We start from the raw sequence: 12,528 nt of genomic DNA, 5'->3' as shown, positions 1-12,528 counted from the left end.
TTTCTGTACAGAAATCTATTTGTCTCAAGAGCACGTTTTACAGTTTAAGCATTCAATACTCAGATTTAAACCCTCACATGCTACCTGTATGTTGTTGCTGAAATCAATATTCCAGCCATATTTATTGATCTTTCACACACACATTGTGTGTGTGTGTGTGTGTGTGTACTCTCCTAGTCCAGGAATTATTGAAGCTATTGCACCAGGCATAGCTGATAAAAGTTGCTTCTAGTCACGGAGGCTACCGGGGCCTCCAGTGACAAAGCTGCAACCAAAAGCACCCCTGCCCAGGGCAGGCAATTAGCCAGTTTCTCAGAATGAAGTTGTTGCACCATTTTGGAGGCATATTCCTCAGTATCAAAGGTCCACACTGCACACACAATCAAATGCATGTAACAGTAGCCCATGAGTCCATTTTAGATTACGAAAAGGTGCTTCCAGTGAAGGGACTAGGAAGTGATGAGGGGGTGATTAACCCTTTCCTCATTCCATACTGTCCCCTCAATGCATCCCACAGTTTTAAATTAACGTGCATTTCGGAACCCAGGAGGGTAAATCTTGCAGGTGGAGATATTGAAAATGGGAAAGGTATTGGAGGAAAGAATTAAGAATTCTTTCTCCTTGCCACCTACCTACTCTTGATTGTCCTCACAAGTAGTGATGTCTGTCATCTAAATGGGTATCTAAACTGCTGTTATGTGCATAATATGTAACTTGGTGTAAAATTATGAGATATTGAATTCAATTACTGCATGTTTAGAGGTGAAATTGCATGTTGATTACATTTAACATGCTTCAAGAGCTTTTAGTACTATAAAAGAGAGAGATTTGACAGAAGTTGCACTTCTGCAGACACCGGCGATAAACACCTTAGCAGAAATAATCATTTCTGTCTGCTGATTTAACTCAAGCTTCTTTTAGCAAGGGCTCTCAGCAGATACTACCCACATATTCAGATTATTAAGGAACTTCAAACAAGCCTCTTTTCTTTCATTCAATTGCTTATTCGCCTTCCATCTGTTCAGAACATTGCACAATTACAATGACTGAGGGTGAACATTGCAGAGACCGCTACAAAAACAGGAGCTATTCATTGGAAAATGATCTGGAGCGCTTGGATTCTCTTTTCAGATTCTCTGCTTTTAGCGTCCCTGGTATCTGATTGGCCTTTCTTCTCTCCCCCACAGACATAATGAAGCTTACACATGGACTAATCCTACTTGCTGTGTACATAATGTAATTATTGGCCATCTCTGGATAGAACAGTATGGAACAGTAGAAATTATAAATCACAGGTATCCTCTATTTATTTTATTTCATTTGTATTCCCAACTCTTTACCTTCACAGAACTCAATTTTTGCCACTATGTGTCATTTAAAAACTGGAAAGTGGAACAGAGTACAGTGGTACCTCGGGTTACATACGCTTCAGGTTACAAACTCCGCTAACCCAGAAATAGTGCTTCAGGTTTAAGAACTTTGCTTCAGGATGAGAACAGAAATCGTGCTGCAGCGGTGCGGCAGCAGCAGGAGGCCTCATTAGCTAAAGTGGTGCTTCAGGTTAAGAACAATTTCAGGTTAAGAACGGACCTCCGGAATGAATTAAGTTCTTAACCCGAGGTACCACTGTACTCCTATCTTACAGTATGTATAGATTAATGAATTAAAATAAAATACTTCTACCTCCATTAAGTGGCACAATTGTAATGAAGTCCAGTTTTCTTCTGGTCACTTGGGGAGCAGTTAAGTGATAATGATTTGAATGGGTGTGCGCTACTATCTCCTTTGTGTTTGGTAGAGATGTTCCTGTGTTTGAAAGATTTGTTGCTAATTTGGAGGTCCGTGTATGTGATCTGCTTCTGCTGGAATTTTTTTTTCTGAGCATTACCTCCTTGACAATTTCGCCTGTATGGATTTTTATGTGGGGTCCAACCTCTCAAGCAAATATTTTTTGGCCCCCACGATGCCACTGACTTTTGCAGCAGTGGGTAAAAAAATTAAAATTAACCTAGCACTGGGAAGGGTGGAGCCCAGTGCCCTAATGAGGAAGCAGATCATCCCCTATACCATTGTCAGATGGACCATTTGATGAGCCGAAAGGACCTTGCATTCCTTGGCTAATGTGCATGGATCTTCCGAGGAGCAGCTTGTGTTGGTGTGTCCAGTATGTAGGTGTGCGAGAGAGAGTGGGGTGACCACACCCACCGCTGGGATGCAGCCCCCAGAGAGTTGGCCAAAGGAGAATGTGGCTCCCAGACCCAGTTATAAGCTTCCTGTCTTTCATAAAGAAGCCTGAAAGTTTGGTGCACTCTTCTTGGCTTATATTTCCCTTTTAATAGCTCTTGTACCAAACCTTCAGACGATGACTTAAATGTCATGGAGTTGAAATTCATGCCCAGGGGGAGCAATGGAGATCTGTTGCCATTTTTCACAAGACAGCAGCCACAATCCCTCTTGTACATGCATACCTTTCCATCCTTCCCCTTTCCTTTTTACTTGTACGGCATCACATTGTATCTTAAACCTGTTGTTGAAACTCTGCATGTATGGTTGTAGTGATCCCAACACAGTGACTACCGAAATCGTGCTGGTGTCAGGCAGAAGGCTTTTACAAGAACTTTGTGAGGATTCAACACCAAGGAATTAATCTGTTAACTACACTTTGTTTTCCTTTTGCAGTACTGGAGATAAATGTATCCTTAACTTTAAACCATGCGGTCTGTTTGGGAAAGAGCTTCACAGAATAGAGGGCTACATTCAGGACAAAAAGTAAGTCTACGTGCTTGTTTACGTGTTCAGGGATTGAGCTCAGTTGCCCTACTCTAGTTTGAGCTCGGCTAGAGGAAAATTTGAGAGGGAGTATGCAGACATACCTGGCCACAGAAGCTGATGTAAATCAAGCTTCTGTAATAAACATTTGTTTGAAGAATATGTTACTGACATCCTGGGTGGAAAATGTAAATATAAGGTTGCTTAGTAAACCTGCAATATTCCCTTCCCTTATTTTATTTTACCAGAAGATATAATCTTAGAGTGGAAGTTCAAGTTGAACTCTACAAAAAACACACCCTCGTATTGCTCTCTTCCCCCTGCAATTGTTTTGATCACTTCCTGTGTCCTGGTGGTGTCATATTGTTCATTTCCAACCCCCCCCCCCCCATTTGTTGCCTTCTGATGGTGGGAAGGATAAATACACTTTTTGATGATATTGAGATGCAAGTGACTCATCTTCCATGTTACAGAGGAGCAACAGTGAGCTCAACAGGGTGTCATTTTTAGCATCAGCTCCTTGCTGAGAGTAACATGCAGTTCTGCTCATAGTTTGGTCTGAACTAAATACAGTCTGGGCTTTAGTTATGTTCAGTGTTATTATTTTTCAAAATAAACAGTAAGAAGAAACTTGCAGTGATCTATGGCAAATGGACAGAATGTTTGTGGTGTGTTGATCCTTCCACTTACGAAAACTACAAGAAGAACGAGAGGAGAGGTGGTGACCAGAGGAAACCAAAGCCGGTAATGTTTGTTGATGTTGTGATGGCAGGAGGAGGACTTAAACTCTTAAACTTAAACTCTTCTACTTAAATGAGGTGTTCCTCAAAAAGGAAACATTGGAAGGAACCAAACTGATGCAGTATTAGGTGGACTGAGTAAAGCTTATACTTGATTATCTTTGTGACAAGGGTCCAGATCTTCCAAATTAAAGTGTTTTGTGAACTCCCACAGACTTCAGTATCTGCCTGGAATGAGCATTAGGAGAAGCTGCTGTCCAAGTTTAATCACATCTTATCGTCTTCACATTAGATTGTTAAAAATGAGAATGCTACTGATGCGTTGGGTTTTTTTAGCTGTAAAGCTGTAAATTGAGGCTATGCTGTTCTGCGACTTTTTCTCTTTGGGCATATAATAAACCCTTTAATAGAGCCCCTCTGTGAACAATCTCAGGTTTTCATTTTGTCTCCCGCTTCTTCTGTACTCTGTGGATTGTAAATCTCCTGGGATCAAGAGCTAGATTTTAATGTACCAATATCCAATCTCCTTTCTTGATGTATTTGTGTTTTGGGAGTTACTACCTGTTATTTTGAGAGGGGCCCATTCTTGGGCCTCAGCTTACATACGGTTCTTGGGGGGAAATGACTATTTGCTTGTTTGTATGAACAAAAACAGAAGAAAAGAGAATAGAGGCTGGAATAGAATATAAAAGGAGCAATGAATAGGGTTGTTCACAGCCCCCATCCGAACTTGTCCTGGAGTCCTGATTTGGGGCGCCAGATCACCACCTACCTGGGGAACACCACCTACCTGGGGAACACCTGGGAATCTGGCCCCAAATCAATTCAGAGGCAGGGCATATGTTCAGTTAGGATTATTTTACATCTTTCCTTTAAAAAAACAAAAAACCCAAAACCTAATTAACCATATGCTGCAGGTAGGGGAAGGAGAGGCTGTGTCTTGTCCTTCCCTGGCCTTGCTCTATATCACATTTAATCAGGATTTAAAGCCCTGATAAAGCATGAGAATCAAGAGGGGGGCAGGAGAAGAGATGCTGTGTCATTTTGAACTTGACATACTTCTTATTTTCCCTGAACTATGTCTTTGTTTCAAGAGTGATGATCCTGATAATGATGAAGCAGATGATATGCCAGAGATCCAAGAGACTGTGCAAGTTGTACCTGGCAGTAAGCTACTTTGGAGGATAAGCACTAGACCACCAAATTCATCCCAGGTAAGTTGCTTATTAATTGGTATATTGGGAGCAGGGACATAATTCAACAGACCATTGTAAGAATTTGTGTGTGTGTGTGTGTGTGTGTGTGTGTGTGTGAGAGAGAGAGAGAGAGAGAGAGAGAGAGAGAGAGAGAATGAACAAACAAACCTTTTGTTACTCGAGCTCTGCTACAACCAAACGAGAGAGAATCTATCTTGACCTTTGGACTCTGTATTGTTACTATTAATAGTGTTGTTATTAGATGTTTTATTTTGCCTATCATGGAAGGTTTAAGGAACACCAGGTAGAGATGGTTACCAGTACTCTTTTATATTACATTAAAAGTGTGGGAACTATAGGGGGAAAGGAAACTAACTCTGAGGTCATTCCAAGCTAAGTATTTTGCCATGCTGCCTATTGATGTACCCACATAATATATGTGGCTCAACCTGCCTCAAGATTATTTTTTCATTATCTGTACTTTTTTCCTGTTTGGCCATAACGAGGATTGGTAGTACTATGGCAGAATGAGAGAGATAACTGAAATTCTGCTGATTTAAATTTGGATATTAGACACAAGCTTTTCCAAAATGCCTTAATGCACAAGCATATTCTTCAGTTGTGCAAAAATGCTGTGGCAGGTTGCCAAAGACAATATTTCCGAGCTCAAAAAGTATTCCACAGCAACCAAACAGTATTGATCTCCAAAACTGATATTTCACTTTGATGGTCACTTCTTGCATCATCTCTGTACAAGACACAATAGAAAACTCCATTTTTTGGACTGTTTCCTGTGCTCGTTCCCTGTAGCAGGGCAGACATCTCTAATATTGATGATCAACCCACATTTTGTCCTTGTGGACTGAAAGGATTCCATTTGGCTGCTGCGTGTTTTTCAATGGCAGGACTGTTGTTAATGGGCTTCCTTTTGTGCTGCTTTTGCTGTTATGAGAGATGTGAATTTGCCCCCCCCCCTAAAATAGAGATGACCTCTTCCAGGTCATTCTCACATTGCTTTTGTTCTGTGTTTCATCATCTCTGATTGCCTTGCCATCTCTGTGTTCCTGGGCAGACGTTGCTTATGATTCTATCGGAGGGGTTTTTGATTTTTGGGTTGCTTTTTTTGGCAAATTCAGTGTTCAACCAGTTCATACAGGACTCGGACAAATGACTCAGCAGTTTCTCCTAGCATAGTAGGCTGCAGTCCTAACTCCACTTACCTGAGTATAACCTCCATTTTATGAAACAAGACTTACCTCTGAGTTAGGTTAGGATTGTGCTGTTAGCTCTCTGATAAAAGTAGGCCCTCTGAGGAAGCACAGCACATTTTGGAATGAAGTATATATGGAATTTAAAAGCAATGCTGTCTTCTTTGCCCCATAGCAGCTAATAGCAGTTTCCAATGAGGGGAGGGGGAGAGAATCATGTTGCATGAAAGGCTAAAGCAATTCAGTGCTTCCCCTGAGGGGATCTCTACCCAAGCACTCACTGTTACTTTGTTTAGGAGGAAGGCTTGCTCGCTTGTCTCTGCATAGCACTGGTGGGTAATGCCATAGCACATCTTTATAGGATGCAAATGTCAATGCACCCTGACAATATAAACACATTTTTGTTTTCGTTCAAGATGTACAATTTCACCAATTTTGCCGTCAGTCTCAACGAACTAGAAAAAGGCATGGAAGAAGTGTTGGCTCCCACTGACTGTCGATTGAGGCCAGACATCAGATACATGGAGAATGGAGAAATTGGTATGTGTGAGTGGGTAGGTTTTAGGAGTGGGCCTGCCGGCCTGCCTGCCATTGCAGATTAAAAATTCCAAGCATTATATTCTGCCATTTTGCATGCCTCTTTCCTCTCATTTATGTTAATGCAGAAATTTATAGCCTGCCCTTCAGTAAGTTCCCAAGGCAGGTGGATGGTAGAATGGGCCTCTGGGGGGGCGGGGAAGTAGTCAGCCACGTAACTGCCTATGGACTACTTAAAGCTTCAGGTATCACATATTATAATAAAACTGCAAATTATAAAATGATACAGTGGTGCCTCGCAAGACGAAAAGAATCCGTTCCGTGATTCTCTTCGTCTAGCGGTTTTTTCGTCTTGCGCAGCAAGCCCATTGACGGATTAGCGCTATTAGCAGCTTAGCGGCTTTTAGCGGCTTAGCGGATAAGCAGATAAACGGCTTAGCGGCTTAGAAAAAGGGGGGGGGAAGGGGGGGAAGTCGGAAAAACTCGCAAGACATTTTCGTCTTGCGAAGCAAGCCCATAGGAAATTCGTTTTGCGAAGCACCTCCAAAACGGAAAACCCTTTCGTCTAGTGGGTTTTTCGTCTTGCGAGGCATTCGTCTTGCGGGGCACCACTGTACTCCCGAACAGCTCCCTGTTGGCTTAATTCCAGCCACCTTTCACCCAGCTTCGTCTAGTGATCAGGCTGCAGGGCTTTCTCTTTAATTCAGACCTGACAGTTGTGCCTTTGTAATCTTGCAGTCATGCTGCTGTGTTACTTTTTAGTAGAGCTGCTTTGGTGAATGGGAGGGTGCAGCTGTTAATGGATTGCGGTGCTTTGCTTCCTGCTGGCAGACCCCTCACAATTATGGGATTTGCCTTTCTGGGCAACTTGCTAAAATCAAAGTCTGGGCATCTTTCAGCGACCTAGTTTAAGGTGGTGGTCTGAGTAGAATGAGAAAAAATTGCTTTGTGTTGTGAGCTTTCCTTAAATGTGTTCTTAAAACTATCTGGATTTTGTTTCTCTACCTTCCATTCCTTTGTACTTTTTCTCCTTATTTTATAAAGTAATCAGTCCCTATTAAAATGTCTGTTAGATCTGGCTAGCAAAGAGAAAGAGAGACTAGAAGAGAAGCAGAGAGCTGCTCGTAAGGAACGTGCAAAAGATGAAACCGAATGGAGAACAAGGTAACTAATGGTGGAAACGGAAACTGGCTGTGCAGTTAGGCTGTTTGCAGTTATGGCCATATGAAGATTACCACAAGTGCATGTTTGTTGGTAACATGCTTACTCTGAGGAGGGAGGCTGTTTGTGTGAACAGAGAAACTAGATGAGGTTGGTATAAGGATCAAAGTAGTGTAGAATTGGTTTGTGCAGTCTTTTTCCTCCTCAGAAATCCCTGCGCCTTCTTAATTAGCAGTAGAGAGAAGCAGTGCAGCCTTTTCTGGTACTACTACGGCAGTGTGCTCAATAAGTGTTATTAATACTAATGTTAATAGTGCTGGCAACTGACCTAATGCTCAGATGGGTTGCTGAAGGGGGAACTGGGTGGGAACCTGCAAGTTCTCCTTAAAGCCAGTGAAGGGTCATAACTCTTTACCCTGGCATTTTACACTAGATAGATAGGACCTACTCTAGTTGTGATTTGTTTCAATGCTGTATTTTATATTGCTGTAACCCACACGGGGACCTTTTGGTGAAGGGCAAGTAATAACTCTAATCATACTCCAGTGACAGAGGCCATGCTTCTCTGACAGGTTAAGGTATGGCTGTGGGACCCTCCAGACTGGAGCATTTGTGTGGGTGTGTTCTGTGACACATCATTCACACAGTAATGGTGCATTAGCTGCAGATTTATGCTGGACCATCTGCACTCCTGCATTATAGTGCAACAAAAGCGGGCAAAATGAAGTAAGGCGGAACCATAAAAGTCACAGAATTCCCTTGAGGCATTTATAGGTCAAAAGTAGCACTTTGAATTGAGCCTGGAGACTAAGAGTGTAGTCGTGCTAGAATTGGTTTTATATGCTTGGACTGTCTTGCTCCAGTCGGCAATCTGGATGCTGAATTCTGCAACAGCTGCAGTTTCTAAACCATCTTCAAAGGCAGCTTTATGTATAACGCATTACAGTCATTTAGCCTGGAGGTTACCAGAGCTTAGGCAACAGAGGTTAGGCTTTATTAATGTATTTTACGGTTGCACCTAACATTTCCCCAACCCACTGTCTCCTTTTTTCCACAGATGGTTTTATCAGGGCACCAATCCATACCTTGGGACTCCTGACTGGTTATACTCAGGAGGGTACTTTGATAGAAACTTCTTTGACTGTCCAGATATATACTGAAATCTTGAATGCAGTTGCTCCTTTGCCCAGGTTCGGCAGACTTTACTCCAGTGACTCTGGCACCGCCATGACCAGAAACCATCCTTTTTCTAAAGCTAAATTTTAATGAAAATTATCAGTCATCAATGAAGGAATTGTCACAATTTTCATTGCCAAAATGTCTCCCTAAAGCTGCAACCTGAAATTATCATGTTTCAGAGGAAAGTGGTTTGCACGTTTTTGTTTGATTCCCCCTTATTTGTCATTTTATTTTTGGCCAGAACTAACGCAGTGTAGCCAGAGGGGAGGCAGTACTGACTCCAACGTGTAACTTCTTAAATAAAGATGATAGCCAAGGAATTTCTTAAGTGTCAGCAGTAAGAGATGCCTTTTAAGTATTCTGAACTTGGAGCAACCATGGTGAATCGGTACGATAGAAATATGCTTGTGGCCATTGGAAAGGTATCTAATGAGAATCGGAGCAACTGGAATTATTGGGAGTCTTCTGAATCGCCTGTAATTTTAAAAGTTTGACAAATATAGCATTAGGCTTAACTTGCAGTTTCGGAAGCTGTTACTCTGTTCTGCCTCAATTTTAGGGCACTGTGATTTATCAATGAAATGAAGTACCTGTGATTTCCCCACCCCCCAAACAAACTTCTGCATTGAATGTTGGGCATGGTTTGTAGGTGTTCATAGCAGGCACTTCCTTGTTTGAAGTTTCAGAATGTTTTGCTTTTAAAACACATGACACTTTGGAAATATTTATAGGACCAGGATGCTTTGTGTGTAACATGTAAGAAACAACATTTTTGCTTCTGTTCAGACATACCTGCTTTGGCAGGTTGACATTATTCACTCCTTTTAGGCACACACTCCTTTCTCTTTGGATTTACTTGGAATGTATCTGCAAAAAGGTCATGATTTGGTGTGGTTTTTTTTAATGCTTGTTCTGAAGCACTGACTGTGTCAGGACTGATTCTTGAAAAGCAATTCCTTCTTGCTACCTTTTGGCTAAAGCTGGATGATTTTAACGGAAGCTTTCATTGAACTTTCTTGAGAGTGGATTTATTTTTGCAGATTTAAACTTTGGGAAAGCCATATAATCCCTGAGCTATTTGAGTCATGGACAGGGGAGTGTTTTTCTGGTTATTTATACATTTCTAGAAGTCAGGTAAACATTACTGACTAGTTGTGGGCTTGAAGAAAAATCAGATGGGCAATTCACCCATTTTAAAACATTTTCAAAAACAAATGGTTAAATTTGTGAAATCTATGAAATTAGAGAGAAGCTCCTTGTGAAATTCACTGTAATTACTGACATCAGGAGGGGTTGCAAGGACAATTTAGTGATCAATTATGTGGATATAATATGAGGGGCTATAGCATTTTGGCTATTCTAGACTTACCACTTTATATATTTAAGGTGTCCAATCTGCTTTTCACATATATTTTGAAGCATTATACTTGCAAATGTCAACCCAAGACCTGAAATTTGAAGTGCATCTAAAGAAGTAAAGCTTTAGAGACGTTTATTTAAAAAACAGCTGTTGGGGTTGCATAGCTATTTTGTTGCAGTGCCCATGGAGCAGGAAAATTTGACTGCAGCATTATTTTAGTCACATTACATTAATATTTCCAGCAAAGAAGTTCCCATGAAAACATTCAAGGCAATAAAAGACACTACTGAGAGAACTGTCTTTGACTAGTGTGCCTTGTTTTTAGCACTAAACTTGATGTTGTCCTTGGGCATTAATCTGCCAAGTAGTGCAGCTTCATGTTCTTTATTTCAGCAGGGCTTAAAACGTATGGAGAAAGCCCTTCCCTCAGGTCATCTGAACCACCCAGCTCGTGCCACTGTAGTTTGTATATTTCCCATTTCCCCTTGCAATGAATGAATACCACCTGCTTCCTAATGCTATGTTAATTGTTTATGAACAATTAATGCGTTGCTCATATTGTGCCCAGCATTTGTCCCAGTCTTGACAGCATTGAGTTTTTTGTTTTGTCTCCCTTTTCCCAACATAGCTGGCAGGAAGGAGGGAGGGAAGATGCCCACATTCAATTTCTCTCTCCTCTCTTCTGGCCAGTGGTAGAGGAAAATGAATTTTAAGGCAATATCTTTATTTTTAAAAAGTTACAGCTACTCCCACCTTGTGCATATAGACAAGTTGTGGCATGCTACACTAATGCTTGCAAGGATTACTTTTAATTTTGAATTGCAGAAGAAATGCAGTTGCCCCAGCTTAAAGCTTAAAAATAAGTTGGCAAGGGATATTTTTTGCATCTCAAGATGAAAGACGTTCTCCAGTTTTTAAATATGTAACTGTTTAAAATCCATGCTTTATTTCCATTCGTATGCTCAATTTGATTTTTGATTTTTAAGGGAATAATTTCCATTACTTCCATTCTGCATTTGGTATACGTACATGTAAGTCATGCCCACAGGTTAGACCTCCTGCCCATCTTTCCCAGGTACACTCCTGACCACAATGGTGGTGCCTGCACAGATCCATTTAACACATAGTGGGAAGAAAAGTTGGTAGGTTCCAATCAGAGGAAGTCTGAGCTGCCACCTATCCTGGAGAAAATAGTGGGAGGTTTAGTTTAGCAATTGCTACTCTGTAAATGATGAATTGCACTGAAAATGTTTGTTTATAAAACTGCAAACACATTTTCCCGCTTTTGTCTTTAATTTCTAACCTGCCTATTGCTAGGTCAGGAATTTATATAAATATAATGCACGAGAATAGATTCCGATTAAAATACACACTAAAGTTTGAGGCCCTTAAAAGCTTTAACTGTAATATTAAATTGTCTTTTAAAGAAAAAAAAGATAGTCACCTAGCTTGTTTACATTTAACCTGCACTTGTTATTGGTACCACCTCCATAACTTAAGCACTGCCTTACAAAGTTGACCATTTGACACCTCCATGCGAAAAAGCACTTTTGAAATTAATTATGTTAAATGTTAAGGTAGATTTTAACTTAAAGCAAATATTTTTTGTGGAGTTACTTATTTTCCTGGCTGCTCACTTTCCGTTGTATTGGTTTGAATTGTGGCTTGTGCACACATTAGCTCTGCCGGTCGGTATCCCCAGGCTTCGATGTGCAGATGTTTGCCTTTCTAAAGAAGGGCTTCCTTGCTGCTGCTGCTGCTGCTGCTTCAGTGTTGGCAAGAATCCCACATGCACATCCCTAACGCTTGTATGAAGCTGTCAGTTAACACTGAAGTAAACAGGGATGCTCTGCTGGCGCAAGGCTGCCTGTGCACATAATAGCTCTGTGGGCCTTCGGTTGGGGTCGTTGCTTTTCCTCTTGCTGTGCCCAAGGTAGCTGTGTTTACTTTGTGTTAGATGCAATTAGAAGCAAGAATGGTAACACTAGACTACCTTTGGCATAGCACGATGGCAGTAGAGCATTAATCTTGGATAAAGCCAATTGCCAAGGGATAAATTCTGCAGAAATATAATGTGTCCACAAACCTCTGATAGTCTTCACCCGCTCCCACATCCATTTCCACACACAGTAGAATTGGCTACATTATTATTTTAACTGATTTGGCTGGATGCCAGACTTGCATGACACTATGAATAATTTGAGTCCTCTGGCAGGATGACATTGACTGAAAGGTATAGATACTTTTTTATTTTAAAGGAACAAAATATTTGAGATCCTGCTAAGAAAGTATTTGTTTTACCTTCTGACTCTGAAAATGAAACTAACTCTGGAAAGTGCACCTTCCTGATAGATTGAGCTTGGTAAAACTTTATTTTC

General features: G+C 41.1%; 1 protein-coding gene across 3 annotated transcripts in view; it reads left to right on the top strand.

Annotated features, from left to right (window-relative positions):
- The window catches only part of OSBPL2 (oxysterol binding protein like 2), a 66,834-nt gene extending 55,537 nt beyond the window's left edge, over positions 1 to 11,297 (top strand). For all 3 annotated transcript variants that reach the window (XM_081867867.1, XM_081867866.1, XM_081867865.1), the window contains 7 exons: positions 1,188 to 1,295; positions 2,680 to 2,769; positions 3,390 to 3,513; positions 4,604 to 4,723; positions 6,330 to 6,453; positions 7,524 to 7,614; positions 8,669 to 11,297. In XM_081867867.1, coding sequence (XP_081723993.1) covers positions 1,188 to 1,295; positions 2,680 to 2,769; positions 3,390 to 3,513; positions 4,604 to 4,723; positions 6,330 to 6,453; positions 7,524 to 7,614; positions 8,669 to 8,771 — 760 coding nt within the window. In that variant the 3' untranslated portion in view covers positions 8,772 to 11,297. The remainder of the gene's footprint in view (positions 1 to 1,187; positions 1,296 to 2,679; positions 2,770 to 3,389; positions 3,514 to 4,603; positions 4,724 to 6,329; positions 6,454 to 7,523; positions 7,615 to 8,668) is intronic.
- The last annotated feature ends 1,231 nt before the right edge of the window (positions 11,298 to 12,528 follow it).

This window comes from Podarcis erhardii (assembly GCF_964252035.2).
Source record: "Podarcis erhardii genome assembly, chromosome: 6".
Classification (NCBI taxonomy): domain Eukaryota; kingdom Metazoa; phylum Chordata; class Lepidosauria; order Squamata; family Lacertidae; genus Podarcis; species Podarcis erhardii.
This window is presented reverse-complemented; position numbering and strand designations above follow the sequence as displayed.